Here is a 16507-nt window from a genome sequence, read left to right as displayed (position 1 = left end):
AAGATGTAGATTTCCTGTAACAAATTCTCTGATCTCAATCCTAAAAGCTAGTATCTCTGCCAGGTAGCTTGCTAACACAACCAGTTAGCTCAATTAAGATGGCAGATCCATGAATGTGATTGCAGACTGTAATAATGCCTCCTGTATCAATCTAGTTATTATTTCAGCAATTGGCCAGTCTGAGTATTGTCATATGAAACAACGATTTAGCTGACTATAAATACTTAAAGTCATATACACAAGCTAAACTCACAAATATCCATAAAACTACTGAAACCATAAGTTAAGGATAAATGAAGATAGATAGTATCAAGGGAGTCTCATTCTTGAAGCCCATTTTCATCAACAAAATAATCCTGGAGAGTAGTGGGAATGTGGTCTATGATCATGAAGACTGGACAGATTAAGAAATGGTGTTTGGTAGGAGTGATTATGGGTAGAGTAAGTCTCCTACAAGGACCATCATGGCCAAAGAACTGGAATGAACCAACTCCTGCTTCTCTACACAAACGGTTTTACTCTCCCTGCCCTCATCCCATCCCATCCATCCCCTCCATTTCTGACTCTTCCATTAGCACAACAGCAGCAGCCTCAAGTCCAGTAGTGCACCTACCTTCTCTCAAGAGCACTTAGCCAGACCTAAGCAGGAAAGGCCCTAGGCAGAGGAATGGTCTCTGCTCAATCATGTTTGATACTGGATGTGACAAGGACATTCTGACACAGTCCTTGACATCAGGGGGATTTTGATGTAGCTGTTTTAAACTGGTCATTTTGATGTGATTATTTTGACCCAACATGAAAGTTGACCATTAAACTTTAGCATTTCTCCCTCAAATAATGTAAATGACGTGTCTATGGTGGTCTAAACCACCACCCCAATCCAGGACAGGATAATGGTAGTGCCTATTGTGCTCTACCTGGTAATTAAAAGGAAAAAAAGGTTTCCATTTTGACAAGGCTATTTTGATGCAGCCTTGTCACAATCATACTCTGGCCAAATTCTGGCAGCTGGTTTGGAACCACTTGTGAGAATGCTTCTCTGTAAAACTAAGGACCAACCAACCTGGGGTGAGCCATGCACAACAGCTTTATGCTTTTAAGTACTAACTGCTGAGCTGATTCAATATCTTCTCCCTCTGGTTCTGGAAGCCTTTGGAGCCAGGTGGTCATAAGAGGGCCAGTTCTACCCCAAGTCCTCAGAGGGCCGCAAGCATTTACAAACTGGCAAGGAATCTCAGCCAATTCAGGGGGTTTCTTGGAAGTCCATCTCGAGTCCACTGTATCAGTTTTCCCCCTTAATTTCAGAGAAGCAGTTACCAAGAATATACTTCTTCTAGGAAGCCTTCTAAAGGGTAGAATACAAATATTCCCAAAGCTCACATACATGTTTTTTGAATTTTATTTTCTCTTTTTAGATGTGGTTACTCAACCAAATGAGAATGCATCTGCTATTTATGCAAAATGCTGCTTAACTGCTCAACTGCTCGATTCTACAGTGTAGAAGACAATTTTCAAAGTTTGTCTGGATTATCTACATCAGGGCTGGGATGAGGTAACCCACCTCTACAGATGCTTTTCCTTTGGTTGGTTAGGGCATTGAAGGCCAGTGTTAAGAAGGTAACACTTTGTGCGTTACTTCAAAATGTATCATAAATAAAAAACAACTTTCTGTGGCTGAAAGAACCTCACTTAGAGAAATGTTGATTTATTACCGTCATCTCTCCCTGAATAGGCCAAAATAATTAAGCCCTCTTCTCTTATGGCTAGGTCTTAGGAGGACAAAATCATGAAAGAGCCTTTTTGAAGAAGATGGACTCCAGAAAACCAGGTTCTGCTCTGATGAGCAGGGACAGCAGGGATCTCACAAAAATCTGAGCCCTGGTGATGGCCTGGAGGTGGCAGGGCTGACAAAGGGTATACAGCGTGATAGCCAGAAATTCAACTTCGTCCTTTAGCTGTCCCAAGGACAGGAAAGCTGGTGACCTGCGGAGCACAAATGAGGCCCAGAATTAACACCACAGTCACAATAACCACACCTATTCAACGGAAAGCAAACCTGGATCCAACAGAATACTTAAACTGGGGTCAGGGGTGAGGAAATAAAGGGATAGGTGATTAGGACCATTTTTACCTTTTTCCTTGGTACACAACAAATGAGCTTACTTTCTTCATTAAAAGAAAAATGCTTAGGATTAAGGAGTGCTTAATTTAGTTGAAACATGCGGGCAGGCTAGGGAGAAGTGAAATAAGCTATATAATAATGATCATTACCCATCAAAAGACATGTGAAGGTCTACCCACATCAGGGTGTTAGTTTCAGATAGAAAACTCTTGGAAGGCAGAGTATGTGTTTGTAGCACCTACAGCTTGTGCAATTATTATGAGTTTGAAGAAGGACCAAACCTCCAGGGGAAAAAAAAAGCTGACCTACTCGGGCCAATACTTTCAGTCACTATTATCTCCAGAGTGTCAGGCAACTACTTAATTACATGACAAAGACACAAGCCCCCCAAGGCATCTTGAGACATAGCCTGATGCCAATTTCCCCCTCAAAGAGACAAGCAATTGCTGCTGTAGGTAGGTAATGAAATAGGCTATACTTGTGCCTCGATCCAGATTACTTCTTGAAGGAATGGGATAAAGTCATGCTTTCTATTTAATTCAAGATGTGCAAACATAATACAGAGCAGAAAATTCTCCTGGATCCTGAACTCTGCTTTTGCTGTAAACCCACATGTTAAATACAGGATATTTCTCAGTCTTCAATATGCTTGAGAGAATGGAAATCTGAAACAGCAAACGCCATAGCACAAAATTTATTAGAATTATTTACCAAGTAATTTCATATACATCCAACATCAGGAAATGTCAGTTAATTTAAAAAAAAAAGAAAGAAAGAAAAGCAAAAAAAAAGCAAAGCTTCCACTAAGGTCTTTCAAAACAGTGAAAACCTCCTTGGTGACTTTAACAAACGGAATGACTAAACTAATGAAGTCCGATGTATCTCAGTCAAATCCTAAACACAATATTGCCAACATGTTTTTCTACTCAAAAGCAAACTAGCAAAGGCTCATAATTTCGTAATTACGATGTTTCTTGATTTGTGTTCTCAAATGCCACAAAAGGCTGTGTGATGAAAGGAAGCAAAGTGCCTCGTCTCAGCAGTCTTCTTAAAAACCTCACGTTTGCTTCCCAAAATCAGTATAAACATTTAGATTCCCCCATCTGATGAATTTCTTCACTTATTTGAGCAGGAATGCTCTCAAAACCTTATAGTCTTTACTCTTGCTTCATACTGCAGCTTTTTGATTAAACCACCAGCAAAATCCCTCTGTTATCTGCTGAACTAAATCACCAGACAAGAATTTGTTATAGTCTCTTCCAGGAAACCAAGATAATCTCAATACAAATTTTGGTGGCTAATATGATCCATCCCTTATATTTTGTTTCCTAATGGCAAGTATGTTGAAAAATATATCATTAATAAGTGAATTTCATAACACACAGAAATAAATGAACCTATTATACTGTAAGAACATCCACAAGTTGTCCTCACTATTCCCAATGACTTTATACTTCTAATTCTTCTTTTTCTTTTTTAAGTAAACTCTACGCCCAATGTGGGGCTTGAACTCAAACCATGAGATCAAAAATCACATACTTTACACCACTGAGTCAGCCAGGCGCTCCTATTCCCAATGACTTTAAATATAAAATCTAATTAAACAAAAACAAAATTCCTTACCCTATTTAACCCTGTATACCAAACAGTATAAGGGCTAAAAATGAGAAACATTTTAATAAATCTCACATTAAGAACCTTGGAAATAACTCTTCATTAGTAATGGCAGAAAAAGATAAGAAAGGGGAACACAAATTTCTCAGAGATTTTTTAAAGGAAGAATGGATTTAAGGGAAAATTCCTTTGGACTCAATAGCCTTTTTAAAATGGCCTTTTTAAAATTCTGTACCTTTCAATGCTTCAACATGATGCCAAAAAAGAATTTACTAAATAAAAGTAGCCAGGAAGGAAATCAAACATTTATAAGATATATTTATTATTTTTCTGACCAAAGTGCAATGATTTTTAAATGTCCTTAAATAACTGAAAAAAAAAGTATTCAAGAAAATAAACACAAATGGGAAATTTAACCATTAGATTTTTTTTACTTCATACCAACCCTACATTTAATCTAGAAAACAAATAAAAACAAAAAACAAAAAACTCTGAATGAAAGGTTATTAAAATGCTAACCAAATCATTTTACCATAAACCCAGTACATGCATTTCAAGGTTCCCCTGCTAGGAATTTTGTTAAGATCCGTTTAATCATTAATAATAATAACACTATATAATGGAGCACAGGAACACATGTCATTTGATGTGATCCTGCCCCTTACCCTCAGATTTATGTCAGAATAAAGCTGACAATTCTCCCAGGCTCTGAACCCCCAGCGACCCCATCCCAATCCCTGGAAGCAAAGAAGATGCCTTGTCATACAACTTTGTATAAGTTGTAATAAAACAAAGCCTTAAGTTTTCTTATCTTTCTGTAGGAAATGGTCACTTATTTGATAAATACTAAAACACTTCTAGGAATTCATTTTATGAGTTTGTTTACCAAACACATTTTGCAAGAACTGACTACACAAAAAGTTCCTTTGGAATTTGGTCCACAAATTCGCTTAACAGGTTGGAAATGTAAAACCTACAAGAAAACAAAGAAGTGGGGAATCCCTTATCTTAACATGTTGTAATTACTAAAGGGATATACACACAGACTACAGAGTTTTGCTCACAGAAGGCACAAACTATAAAAGGGATATGCTTTTTGAGGAAAAACAAAGAACTAGCTGATATCCTTCTTTGTTTTGTGAGCACCATAGCTAAGATGAAGTTAGACCCGAATTCACTGTCTACTCCTGTAACCAGAAAAATTGAAGATAAAAAATTTAATTTGTCTTACTACATACTTTCCAGCCATTCATTGAGATGTAATTATGAAAGATTAAAATTGCCTTAAAAAGGGGTTGTAATAGCAGCTATCAAAGCAATATTCAAGCATGATTTCAAGGATGCTTTCAGGTTTAGAGTTAGCCTTCTTTGTCAAAAATCTTCACAACTTCATCAAAAACCTGTAAAGGACAAAGAGCAGTAATTTAAAAAGGAAGTATTATTAAAATACTATATGGCTAAGTTCCTGTTTAGAAGTCCATTTTTTTTATTAATTTTCAAGATGTATCATTTAAAAAAATACATTAATTCCTTGGTTTCATCTATTTTCCTTTGGACCTCTCCCCAGCTCGTGCTTTGTCTGTCTGTCTCTCTCTCTCTCTCAAAAATAAAAAAACATTTAAAAAATAAAAAATAAAGATAGAGAGACACTAGAAAAGAGCTGCTGGGCACTGAGGGCTTGCACAGCAGTTTAGAGATCAGGATTTTTACAGAGTGGGAGGGAAGGGCTGGGCGCGGAAGCCCTGCGCCCCTGGGGCTCTGTGCTCTGTGACGAAGAGATGGAAGCTGCCTGGGGCCCTTGCTCTAGAAGACTCGCCATTCACTTAGAGATTTTAAAAGATGAATGTGGTCCAAATCACAGTTCTCAAAATGCCAATTTTCCAGTGCTTGAGAAAAGAGGTTTGGAATTAATAAACCACCCACTTCTTATGAAGAACAAGTCTGAAGTTGTAAAATCTATTTTAGACTCTATTCAAAAAAGGAGAAAAAAAAAATCTCATTTTTCACTAAGTCTCCCAGGTCTTGAAAAGCAAACAAACTAATCTGTCTTCTTCTTTTTCTCCTGCCTACCTACCCCTTGTCCCCCAAATCACATTTTTACTGGACTTTTCTTTTAAGGCAAGCTAGGGATACTCACTTCATCAACAGACTTAGAGGCATCTATTTTCTTGACTTTCCCCATTTCTTCATATAAGTCAATAATTGGCTTTGTTGACTGAAGATAGGTCTGAATTCTGCAAAAGCAGCACATATTGCAAGGTTCTAAGTATCCACCCGCTCTCCCCCACGTTATGGAACAGCTCAGAGCACAACCCAGACCCAACCCAACCGACTCCCTTACCATCTCCTTAGACCACACACTTTACATATTTAAGCATGCCAGTTTCTTTTTCTGGACCAAAATGAGGCAGGTATTTAATCTGTGACTCAAGTTCCAAAATGAGCCCAAGGTGGTGATGTGTAAAGTCTGCAAAGTACCTCTTTTCCAAGCTCTCTCTGTTGTCATCACTTCTACCACTACTCTTTCCCCTCTCAAGACACCGTTCAATACAGATCTAGAAAGAGAAATAAATAGTACAAAAAAAAAAAAAAGATGTGAATTTCACATTTGCCATTCTTTTAACCTGAATGAGAACAAAGTTTGAAGAGATCACAAAATAACCCTACATTAAAACAAATTTGTCTAATTCATTAATCAACATGCAAAGTCCTTTTAAATTTAAACATGTGGTTCAATTTATATAAACTAGGTTAAATAAGCACAGAGCATAATAAGAATTCATTCATGACTCAGTTTTTCCTGTGTACTTTTTTTTAAACCGCAATAAAAAGAAGATCTGTATGTGTATGCTTCCATCCAGGATATATTATTAACTTATTAGGTATGAATTACATGCCTCAAACTTTGTTCCATTTTGCTTACTTTTTGATAATTCCATAAATATCCAAATATTTAAGAGTCAACATATTTGCATTTGAATAAAGTATCCCTTGTTAATCGTGAATAAACATTCCTTAGTTATAAAGCTGTGGTAACATTCTAAAGTCAACTTTGAAGAATAAGTGAAAACATATTTTTGGGGGTTGGAAAAAGAGAGTTACATTTTAAAACAACTCAAAGGCTGCAGCAAGCCTCTCCACCAGAGGCACATTTGCAATTCAGCCCAAGAATAGCCAACTTCCTTCAAGGCAGTTCTTTAGATTCTTATTCTTCCAGGCTGTTGGCATTAATTTAATGAAGTTCTACTGCAGCTGTCAAACAGTCAGGCCTTTTAATTAAATGACTCTGAGAAATTTGGTTATTCAAAGGTATGTCTGGGTATGTTATTAGAAGTGCCAGAAAGAAAAAGAACGCTTTCCTGCTTTTTGCAAGATCATTTCAGTCTTAGAAGGCAAATCAAGCTATCTTGTATGTTTCTTTAAAAATAGTAAGTTTTGGGGCGCCTGGGTGGCGCAGTCGGTTGGGCGTCCGACTTCAGCCAGGTCACGATCTCACGGTCCGTGAGTTCGAGCCCCACATCAGGCTCTGGGCTGATGGCTCGGAGCCTGGAGCCTGTTTCCGATTCTGTGTCTCCTTCTCTCTCTGCCCCTCCCCCGTTCATGCTCTGTCTCTCTCTGTCCCAAAAATAAATAAAAACGTTGGAAAAAAAAAAATTAAAAAAATAAATAAATAAATAAAAATAGTAAGTTTTCCCAACTTCCGAAAAATGTTGCCCTAACGTCCTAAGGCAAGATACTCTCTGATAAGAGTGCATACCTACAAGGTAACACTGCAGTTTCATTACCTAACATTATTGTACAAGTCAATTCTTAAAACAAACACAGTACTGCTATTTTGAAAATAAAGCAAATTTTAGGTCCACAAGGTTGCTGATGCCAAATAGTTTCTAATAGTCCAACAGCAATACGGTGCTGTTCCATCCAACCAATTTACCAGTTCAAAGCAATACTGCTGCTGACATAAAATATAAGTAAAAAATCACTTTGTTTTTCTCTAATAGTTGACCATCAGTTGGTTAAACCCCATGTGGGCAGATGAAGGTCTTCATTACCTCATTATTACAGTCAAAAAACAGAACAAAAGACACTTCTGCCTTCCCATCCATGGTCTTATTCCAACCTTGAAGGTTGTCTTGATTTCTTGGAAACCCATCAATCAAGAATTTATTCTTCTGAGCATTGGCAGCCATTGTCTGATCCATTTCCTAAAAGAAAAGGAAGATTTAGGTTCAATATAACATTAACAAAATACAACTTCTTTTTTTTTTTTTTAATTTTTTTTTTTTCAACATTTATTTATTTTTGGGACACAGAGAGACAGAGCATGAATGGGGGAGGGGCAGAGAGAGAGGGAGACACAGAATCGGAAGCAGGCTCCAGGCTCTGAGCCATCAGCCCAGAGCCTGACGCGGGGCTCGAACTCACGGACCGCGAGATCGTGACCCGGCTGAAGTCGGACGCTTAACCGACTGCGCCACCCAGGCGCCCCAGCAAAATACAACTTCTTAAGGAAGGGGGGGGATATATGAGTGTTTGCTTTGTTATTATTATTCTTCAAATCATGAGTAGAGTGGAGGGTGCATGAGGAAAAAAAACAACAACAAGACTTAAAGGAGATGATCAGGCAGGGCCCCTGGGTGGCTCAGTCGGTGAAGCGTCCGACTTTGGCTCCAGTCATAATCTGGCAGTTCATGAGTTTGAGCCCTGCATTGGGCTCTGTGCTGACAGCTCGGATTCTGTGTCTCCCTCACTCTCTGCCCCTTCCCCACTTGCATTCTTTCTCTCAAAAATAAATAAACATTAAAAAAATTTTGGAAGGGGGGGTGGCGCCTGGGTGGCTCCGTCAGTTAAGCATCCGACTTCAGCTCAGGTCATGATCTCACAGCTTGTGGGTTCGAGCCCCACGTCGGGCTCTGTGCTGACAGCTCAGAGCCTGGAGTGTGCTTTGCATTCTGTGCCTCCCTCTCTCTCTGACCTTCCCCCACTCACGCTGTCTCTCTCTCTCTCAAAAATAAATGAAGTGTTAAAAAAATTTTTCTTTAATTTTTTTAGGTTATAAATTAAAATTTAAAAAAAAAAAAGAAAAAAAAAAGATGATCCAGTGTAGTAACACAGTCACCTCAAGTTGGTGGAGTTATGGTATATACCCCTTCCCCATTTATACATATTAATAGACATACACACAGTTTCTTTTTTGTGCAGTTTCTGAATTTTCTACAGTAAGCATATATTACTTTCACATATAGATTCACAAAGTTATAAACAGCAAAAAGAAAATAGGCATTAACCAGTATCTTTGCTTAGCCACCAGAGACCCTATTCCTTCCTCTCCCCTCTCCCAAGTCATTTTTGCTGTGCTAAGAAGAATGCTACTTCTTCAGGTATTAAGACTCTCTGCAATAATTCAAGTCCAATTGCAAAAAATCCTTGGACAAATATAAAGAGACTGCCAGCATTAATTATTAGTATAAAGTTAATAGTTTTTTCAACTAAAGCTAATTGAGCTACCCAAAACACAGGTAGCAGAGGAAAGAACAGACTCAAGAAAGATAGCAAGAGCAGCACGTTTCGCCATCCTGTGCCAGTGTGAATTTGGGCACAATGTGACAATATGTGACAGGAGATGCAGATCTCTAGTCTCCAAATCCTCACCACTGCCAGCCCCCATTGGGTACACACTGACACATGACTTTGACCAACTCCAGAGCAGCCTCTATTCCAGACACCAACATCTAGTCTCCTCAGTGCTCAAACTGTTTCCTAGTTCTTCAAAAAGAGCAAGGGCTGTCAGGCCCCCTAATTCCTTTCTTTGTCTGAGGGTTGGCTTTGTCCCATCATCTAGCTTTTCCAATATTCTCCAATAATACAAAACTATCACAGAATGTTTTTGGGCCCCTGCTATAGCATTTCTACCCCAATTATGGTAGCGGAAGATACCTGAAGAGGTGCATCAATATTCCACCATCACATACATTTACTCAAGGCCTATAACCAGGGAACATGAAGAGCAAAGTCATGGCTCCTGGGGGCTCATAGTTCAGCAGGTAACAAATATGTGTAAGTAAATGTGCTAAGTCCTATGATGAGGTATGAAAGGATGCTATGATAAAACAAAGAAATTAAGCACAAACTACCTGGGAAACTGCTAGAGAGAGCTTTACCAGGGAGGTGGCCATGGAGTCCTAAATAATGCAGTGGCAAGCAGACAGGGATCAAGGTACTCCAAAGAGTGTAAACTGGATAGATAAAGGCTCAGAAATGAGAAAGCATAACAGCTTTGATGAATCTGAAGTAAGCTGAGACAGTTGAATATTAGGACACATGTAGAGAGTAGTGGGAGATAGGACTAGAAAGTAGGTAGGGGCAAGATTAATGAAGAACTTATTATGTCACACTAAGGAACTGGTTTTTATCCTGGAAGCAACAGAGGACCACTAAGGAATTTTAAGCAGAAGAATATGCTTACATCACCTTCTGGAAAAAAATCACCTTGACTGTACCATGAAGGACGAGCTCGAAGGGGACAAGCATGGATTAAAGGCAAAAGACTCATGAGGAGGCTCCAATAATGGTCCAGGTAAGAAAAAGAGGATCTGAACTAAGGTGACAGTAGTAATAGAGAAAACAGACTAAGTCAAAGAGGGTTAAGAGGAAGATAATCGGGGTGCCTGGATGGCTCAGTCAGTTAAGCATCTGACTCTTGGTTTCGGCTCAAGTCATGATTACGGTTCATGAGTTCAAGCCCCGCATCAGGCCCTGCGCTGACGGTGCAGCATGGAGCCTGTTTGGGATTCTGTATCTCCCTATCTCAGCTCCTTCACCACTTGCACTCTCTCTTGCTCTCTCAAAATAAATAAATAAACTTAAAAAAAGGAAAGTCACTGGAAGATCTGCTCACTGAATGGATTTGGGAAAGTGAAGAAGAGGTGGAAAATACAGGATGGCCCCAGGTTTCTGGCTTGGGCAGCTGCACAGATGGCAGAACCATTGACCAGGACAAGAAATAAAAGGTGATCACATTCTAGAGGTTATGCTGATAACGCTGAGATACTTGTCAAATATTCAGATGGATGTCTAGTAGTCAGAAATATAGGTCTGGAGTTCAGAAAAAAAAGATGTGTGCCAGCGCTGTAGGTTTTAGCATTTATTAGCACAGTGAAAGCCTTGGGCATGGCTAAAACCATCCATCACGAAATATATAAAAGGAGAGGAGAACCAAGGATAAAACCCTGAGAAGCATCATGGTTTAGAAACTTGCAGAAGATGAGCTATCAAAGGAAACATAAGAAACAACAGCCACTGAAGTAGGAAAGAATAAAAAAAATGGTATCACAGAGAACAAAGAAGGTTTGAGAAGATATGAATAGAGTTAACTGCTATGAGAAAAACGACGACAAATATCCCCTAGATTTGATAAGGAAGAACATTGGTAACAACAGCAAGAATCGTTTCAATGAAGATGGAAACAGTACCTGACTCCAAAGGGTTGAAGAGTAGGAAGTAAAAAAGTGAAAAATGCATGGCACAAAAACAGACACATAGACCAATGGAATAGAATAGAAACCCCAGAACTAGACCCACAAACGTATGGCCAACTCATCTTTGACAAAGCAGGAAAGAACATCCAATGGAAAAAAGACAGTCTCTTTAACAAATGGTGCTGGGAGAACTGGACAGCAACATGCAGAAGGTTGAAACTAGACCACTTTCTCACACCATTCACAAAAATAAACTCAAAATGGATAAAGGACCTGAATGTGAGACAGGAAACCATCAAAACCTTAGAGGAGAAAGCAGGAAAAGACCTCTCTGACCTCAGCCGTAGCAATCTCTTACTCGACACATCCCCAAAGGCAAGGGAATTAAAAGCAAAAGTGAATTCCTGGGACCTTATGAAGATAAAAAGCTTCTGCACAGCAAAGGAAACAACCAACAAAACTAAAAGGCAACCAACGGAATGGGAAAAGATATTTGCAAATGACATATCGGACAAAGGGCTAGTATCCAAAATCTATAAAGAGCTCACCAAACTCCACACCCGAAAAGCAAATAACCCAGTGAAGAAATGGGCAGAAAACATGAATAGACACTTCTCTAAAGAAGACATCCGGATGGCCAACAGGCACATGAAAAGATGTTCAGCGTCGCTCCTTATCAGGGAAATACAAATCAAAACCACACTCAGGTATCACCTCACGCCAGTCAGAGTGGCCAAAATGAACAAATCAGGAGACTATAGATGCTGGAGAGGATGTGGAGAAACGGGAACCCTCTTGCACTGTTGGTGGGAATGCAAATTGGTGCAGCCGCTCTGGAAAGCAGTGTGGAGGTTCCTCAGAAAATTAAAAATAGACCTACCCTATGACCCAGCAATAGCACTGCTAGGAATTTATCCAAGGGACACAGGAGTACTGATGCATAGGGGCACTTGTACCCCAATGTTCATAGCAGCACTCTCAACAATAGCCAAATTATGGAAAGAGCCTAAATGTCCATCAACTGATGAATGGATAAAGAAATTGTGGTTTATATACACAATGGAATACTACGTGGCAATGAGAAAAAATGAAATATGGCCTTTTGTAGCAACGTGGATGAACTGGAGAGTGTGATGCTAAGTGAAATAAGCCATACAGAGAAAGACAGATACCATATGGTTTCACTCTTATGTGGATCCTGAGAAAATTAACAGGAACCCATGGGGGAGGGGAAGGGAAAAAAAAAAAAAAAAAGAGGTTAGAGTGGGAGAGAGCCAAAGCATAAGAGACTGTTGAGAACTGAGAACAAACTAAGGGTTGATGGGGGGTGGGAGGGAGGAGACGGTGGGTGATGGGTATTGAGGAGGGCACCTTTTGGGATGAGCACTGGGTGTTGTATGGAAACCAATTTGACAATAAATTTCATATATAAAAAAAAAAAAAAAAAAGGTGAAAAATGCAGACCACTTTTTCACAGTGCTTAGTGATAAAGTGGAGAAAAAGGCATTAAATCCAGAGAATAGGGGAGGATACACTCTGGAGTGGAAGCAGGTTACTCCCATCTCTGAAACAAAAGGTAAGAATGTGTGTAAATGAGCCACTACTCCTCATCCTCAAGGTTCTGTGGTTCTGTCCTGGTGCTCAGATATCTCTTTTCCATTGGGCTTCAACTATTTCTTACTGTTCTCACTCTTGCATTTCTCCTTCACTATTTCTTATATATGAAAAAACCTGTTAATAAATAGTCTTAGAAATCTATAGTGGAGAGTTACCATGTAAATCCAAGATCTCTGTTTTTAAGATGGGACATATTATAATTCCATAGCTATTAATCTTGGCATTTCACACCGAAGATGGTGACACATTGACCAGAAAAGGAAACATCGAAATTGAGAGACGGGCAACAATGAGAGGGTCATGGGAAGCAGGAAAAAAAGGAAGGGGGAGAATGAAGGAAGGAAGAAAGAAGGCTTACAAGAAAACAGAAAAGGGAAAGGACGTGGGGAAGGAAGAAGAGGAGGGGAAGGAAAAAAGGAAGAAGACAGAAATGGAAGTGAGACAATTTCTGCACATTGGGGAAGGATCAAGTACACACATACGGATGTTAAGTTCAGCTGTAGCTGATCCTAGTTCTAGGCAGAGAATGCTTGCTACTGTCCAATTTCTTCCCAGGTGAAAAGTAGAATTTCTAGTTCTGCCATTCTCAAACACCGTGACCACCTACCACAAGCAAGAAACTTAGTACTCTCATTTTTTTTTCATTACTCAAAGGAAAGGTAGATTTACTTTCTCATTTCCTTGCTGGTTTGAACTGGTTGGCATTCACTCCTTACCCTCTTTAACAAACTGATGGTTATCTCAACTGGCACAATCTTTCCATCTTTAATGTACTTTTCAATGAGTTCACCATACTGTGAATCTGGGTTCTTCCTTTCATCACGAAGGAGTTCTCCTGCAGAAAGGTGTGTGTAGCCATATTTCTGAAAGGAACAACACAAAGGGAAAAAAATTAGAATATATTCAACCCAATGATAGGACTATCAATTTTTTTCCTTCATGTTAATTTCTATGTTCTAATTTTTCTACAATAAATAAGCTTTGCTTGTACATTAAACAAATAATTGTTAAAAATTTAAAGAGATTTCATACAATCAAATTTGCTTAAAAAATACTCTTAACCTGGTAGGGCACGGTGGCTACAATGTTCACACACCACAAAATCATCCAGGAATTTGTGTAACTATTCAAGGCATTAACATTTCATTATAATCCCTCACAAAACACAAAGTTTAAATGTCATTAATAATGTTCAAAAATGCATAACAAAAACCTATACAATTCAAGGCAAAAAAAAAATAAAAATAAAAAATCCTACCAGTGTTGGCTGTATCCACCTTCTACAAAGTCTCTACTTCCGTTCCTTAAACTCAACACACCTAAACTGAACTCATCAGCATTTACACTAACCCCATTCTTCTGGTCTGTTCCCTTTCTCAGTAAATAGCAGAAGTCCTACCTCCTACACAAAATTAGCTTCGAGAGTGGTCACATTAATCAAATAGAGCCTTCTCTACCTATCACTGTATCACTGTCTCTCTACCTAGACCAGTACCTTCCTTACCTTTCTTCAAAGTCCACTGCCTCTTCCTCCTCTAGTTGCAACTAGAGGTCTCATCTGTAAATTGGGAATACACATAGCTATTTTATAAGTTATGGCTAAATAAGATAATGTATATACATTGCCTACCAAAAAGCCTGCACATAGCAGGGGATAAAAGTCACCAATTACTTCATTGCTATTATGAAGATACTTATCTTAAATAAGCTAGAAGCATTTTTTCTATTATATATACACCATTTTATATGTGTGTACACAAACACCCACACATGCATATGTACTCATTTTGATGTTTGTTTTTTTTTTTAATTTTTTTTTTCAACGTTTATTTATTTTTGGGACAGAGAGAGACAGAGCATGAACGGGGGAGGGGCAGAGAGAGAGGGAGACACAGAATCGGAAACAGGCTCCAGGCTCTGAGCCATCAGCCCAGAGCCTGACGCGGGGCTCGAACTCACGGACCGCGAGATCGTGACCTGGCTGAAGTCGGACGCTTAACCGACTGCGCCACCCAGGCGCCCCATTGATGGTTTTTATAGAAAGACCAATCAAGAGGCTTAACTGAGGTAATAGCTATGAATAGCCAACGAAAAGTCAGTAGTATAATTATGACTGTGACGATCATTATTATGTAGGACTTACAAATGATGCACTGGGTGCAGGGTACAAGGTAGTAGTTGAATTAAGTCATATAAAATGCTACAGTATTGTGGGCGCCTGGGCGGTTCAGTCAGTTAAGTGTCCGACTCTTGGTTTCGGCTCAGGTCAGGTCATGACCTCGCAGTTCATGAGTTCAAGCCCCGCATCAGGCTTCAGGCTCTGCCCTAACAGCACGGAGACTGCCTGGGATTCTCTCTCTGCCCCTCCTCTGCTCTATCTCTCAAAATAAATAAACAAAAAAACCAAAAAACAACAACAAAAAAGGTACAGTATTGCTCTGCCGTTTCCCCATGACTGGAATGAGAAAACAATGCTGATCTAAGAGACCATTCTGAATAATGAAAAGCTTCTTCCTCTACATGAACATATACATTCCCTTTTATTAAGTCAAAAGAACTATAGAATCTTTTTTTTTTTTTAGTTTTTATTTATTTATTTTGAGAGAGAGAGAGACCATGTGAGTGGAAGGAGGGGCAGGGAGAGGAGGAGAGAGAGAATCCCAAGCAGGCTCCACAGTCAGCGCAGAGCCCAACACGGAGCTCCATCCCACAAACCCATGAGATCATAACCTGAGCAGAAATCAAGAGTCAGACGCTTACTGGGCCACCCAGGTACCCCTAAAATCTATTTTTACAACATTTTTACTCTCAAATATCAGGGCATTCAGAACTATATTCAATTTTTGGTTACAAAAATCATCTCTCCCCAAATTCTTAAGACTCCCTAAATGAGACTTTATCTCATGCATACTTAAGTGTGCAATAAACGTTTAAGATCTTAAATTTATCTTTAATTCCAACATTAAGATTTGAGGAAGCCTACAATCCCACCTCCTACTTTTAAAGTACAATGTTTTGGGGCGCCTAGGTGGCTCAGTCGGTTAAGGTCTGACTTCAGCTCAGGTCATGATCTCGCTGGGTTTGTGAGTTCGAGCCCCGTGTCGGGCTCGGTGCTAACACCTCAGAGCCTGGAGCCTCCTTCAGATTCTGTGTCTCCTCCTCTCTCTGCCCCTCCCATGCTCATGCTCTGTCTCTATCTCTCAATAATAAATAAACGCTAAAAAAATAAAAAATAAATAAAGTACAATGTTTCAATTGCACTCATAAAAACTCTCTCAATTACCCAGGTTATGGTGAGTCTTCTTTTTTTGGATTACAGAAGCCTTACATTCTTTACCCCTTTTCTATTTCCAAACATTGTTGGCTAAACTTATTCTTGCCGAACTAGTTCTAAGCTAGCAGTAAGGTAGTCAGCAAAGGAAAACAAACTCTAAATAGTTTATTTGCTGACTAAAATTGGGCATAAAGTTGGAGGAGAATAAACAAAACCGCAGTGTCACTCATGTCTCTTAGTCATACAGTCCCTACCATTAGAATAATCAAAAGTGTATTTAGTTGTTATAATAGGGCTTAAAGAAAAAAAACCCCTCCCATCGTTTACAGAAAATGGAAATACAAAATGTTTAATTATTTAAACTGTTATTTTAAAATTATTTCCACACACCATTTTTAAATG

The 16507-nt window shown here is 39.1% G+C and overlaps 1 protein-coding gene across 2 annotated transcripts in view; it reads right to left on the bottom strand.

The window, feature by feature from the left end:
- Nucleotides 1–1381: 1381 nt before the first annotated feature.
- The window catches only part of CMPK1 (cytidine/uridine monophosphate kinase 1), a 38853-nt gene continuing 23727 nt past the window's right edge, over nt 1382–16507 (bottom strand). Inside the window, exons 2-7 of one of the 2 annotated variants that reach the window (XR_015254680.1) lie at nt 13548–13694; nt 7789–7941; nt 6215–6291; nt 5874–5970; nt 5020–5136; nt 1382–1983 (exon numbers count right to left, since the gene is read on the bottom strand). Coding sequence is in view for 1 of the 2 variants with exons in the window: in XM_086716912.1 (XP_086573038.1) it covers nt 5095–5136; nt 5874–5970; nt 6215–6291; nt 7789–7941; nt 13548–13694 (516 nt within the window). In the remaining variant the exon portion in view is untranslated. Of the gene's footprint in view, nt 1984–4037; nt 5137–5873; nt 5971–6214; nt 6292–7788; nt 7942–13547; nt 13695–16507 lie in introns of those variants that run through there. The other variant, XM_086716912.1, reaches the window with a different exon arrangement.

This window comes from Puma concolor, chromosome C1 (assembly GCF_028749965.1).
Source record: "Puma concolor isolate L17-30 chromosome C1, mPumCon1.1.hap2, whole genome shotgun sequence".
Classification (NCBI taxonomy): domain Eukaryota; kingdom Metazoa; phylum Chordata; class Mammalia; order Carnivora; family Felidae; genus Puma; species Puma concolor.
This window is presented reverse-complemented; position numbering and strand designations above follow the sequence as displayed.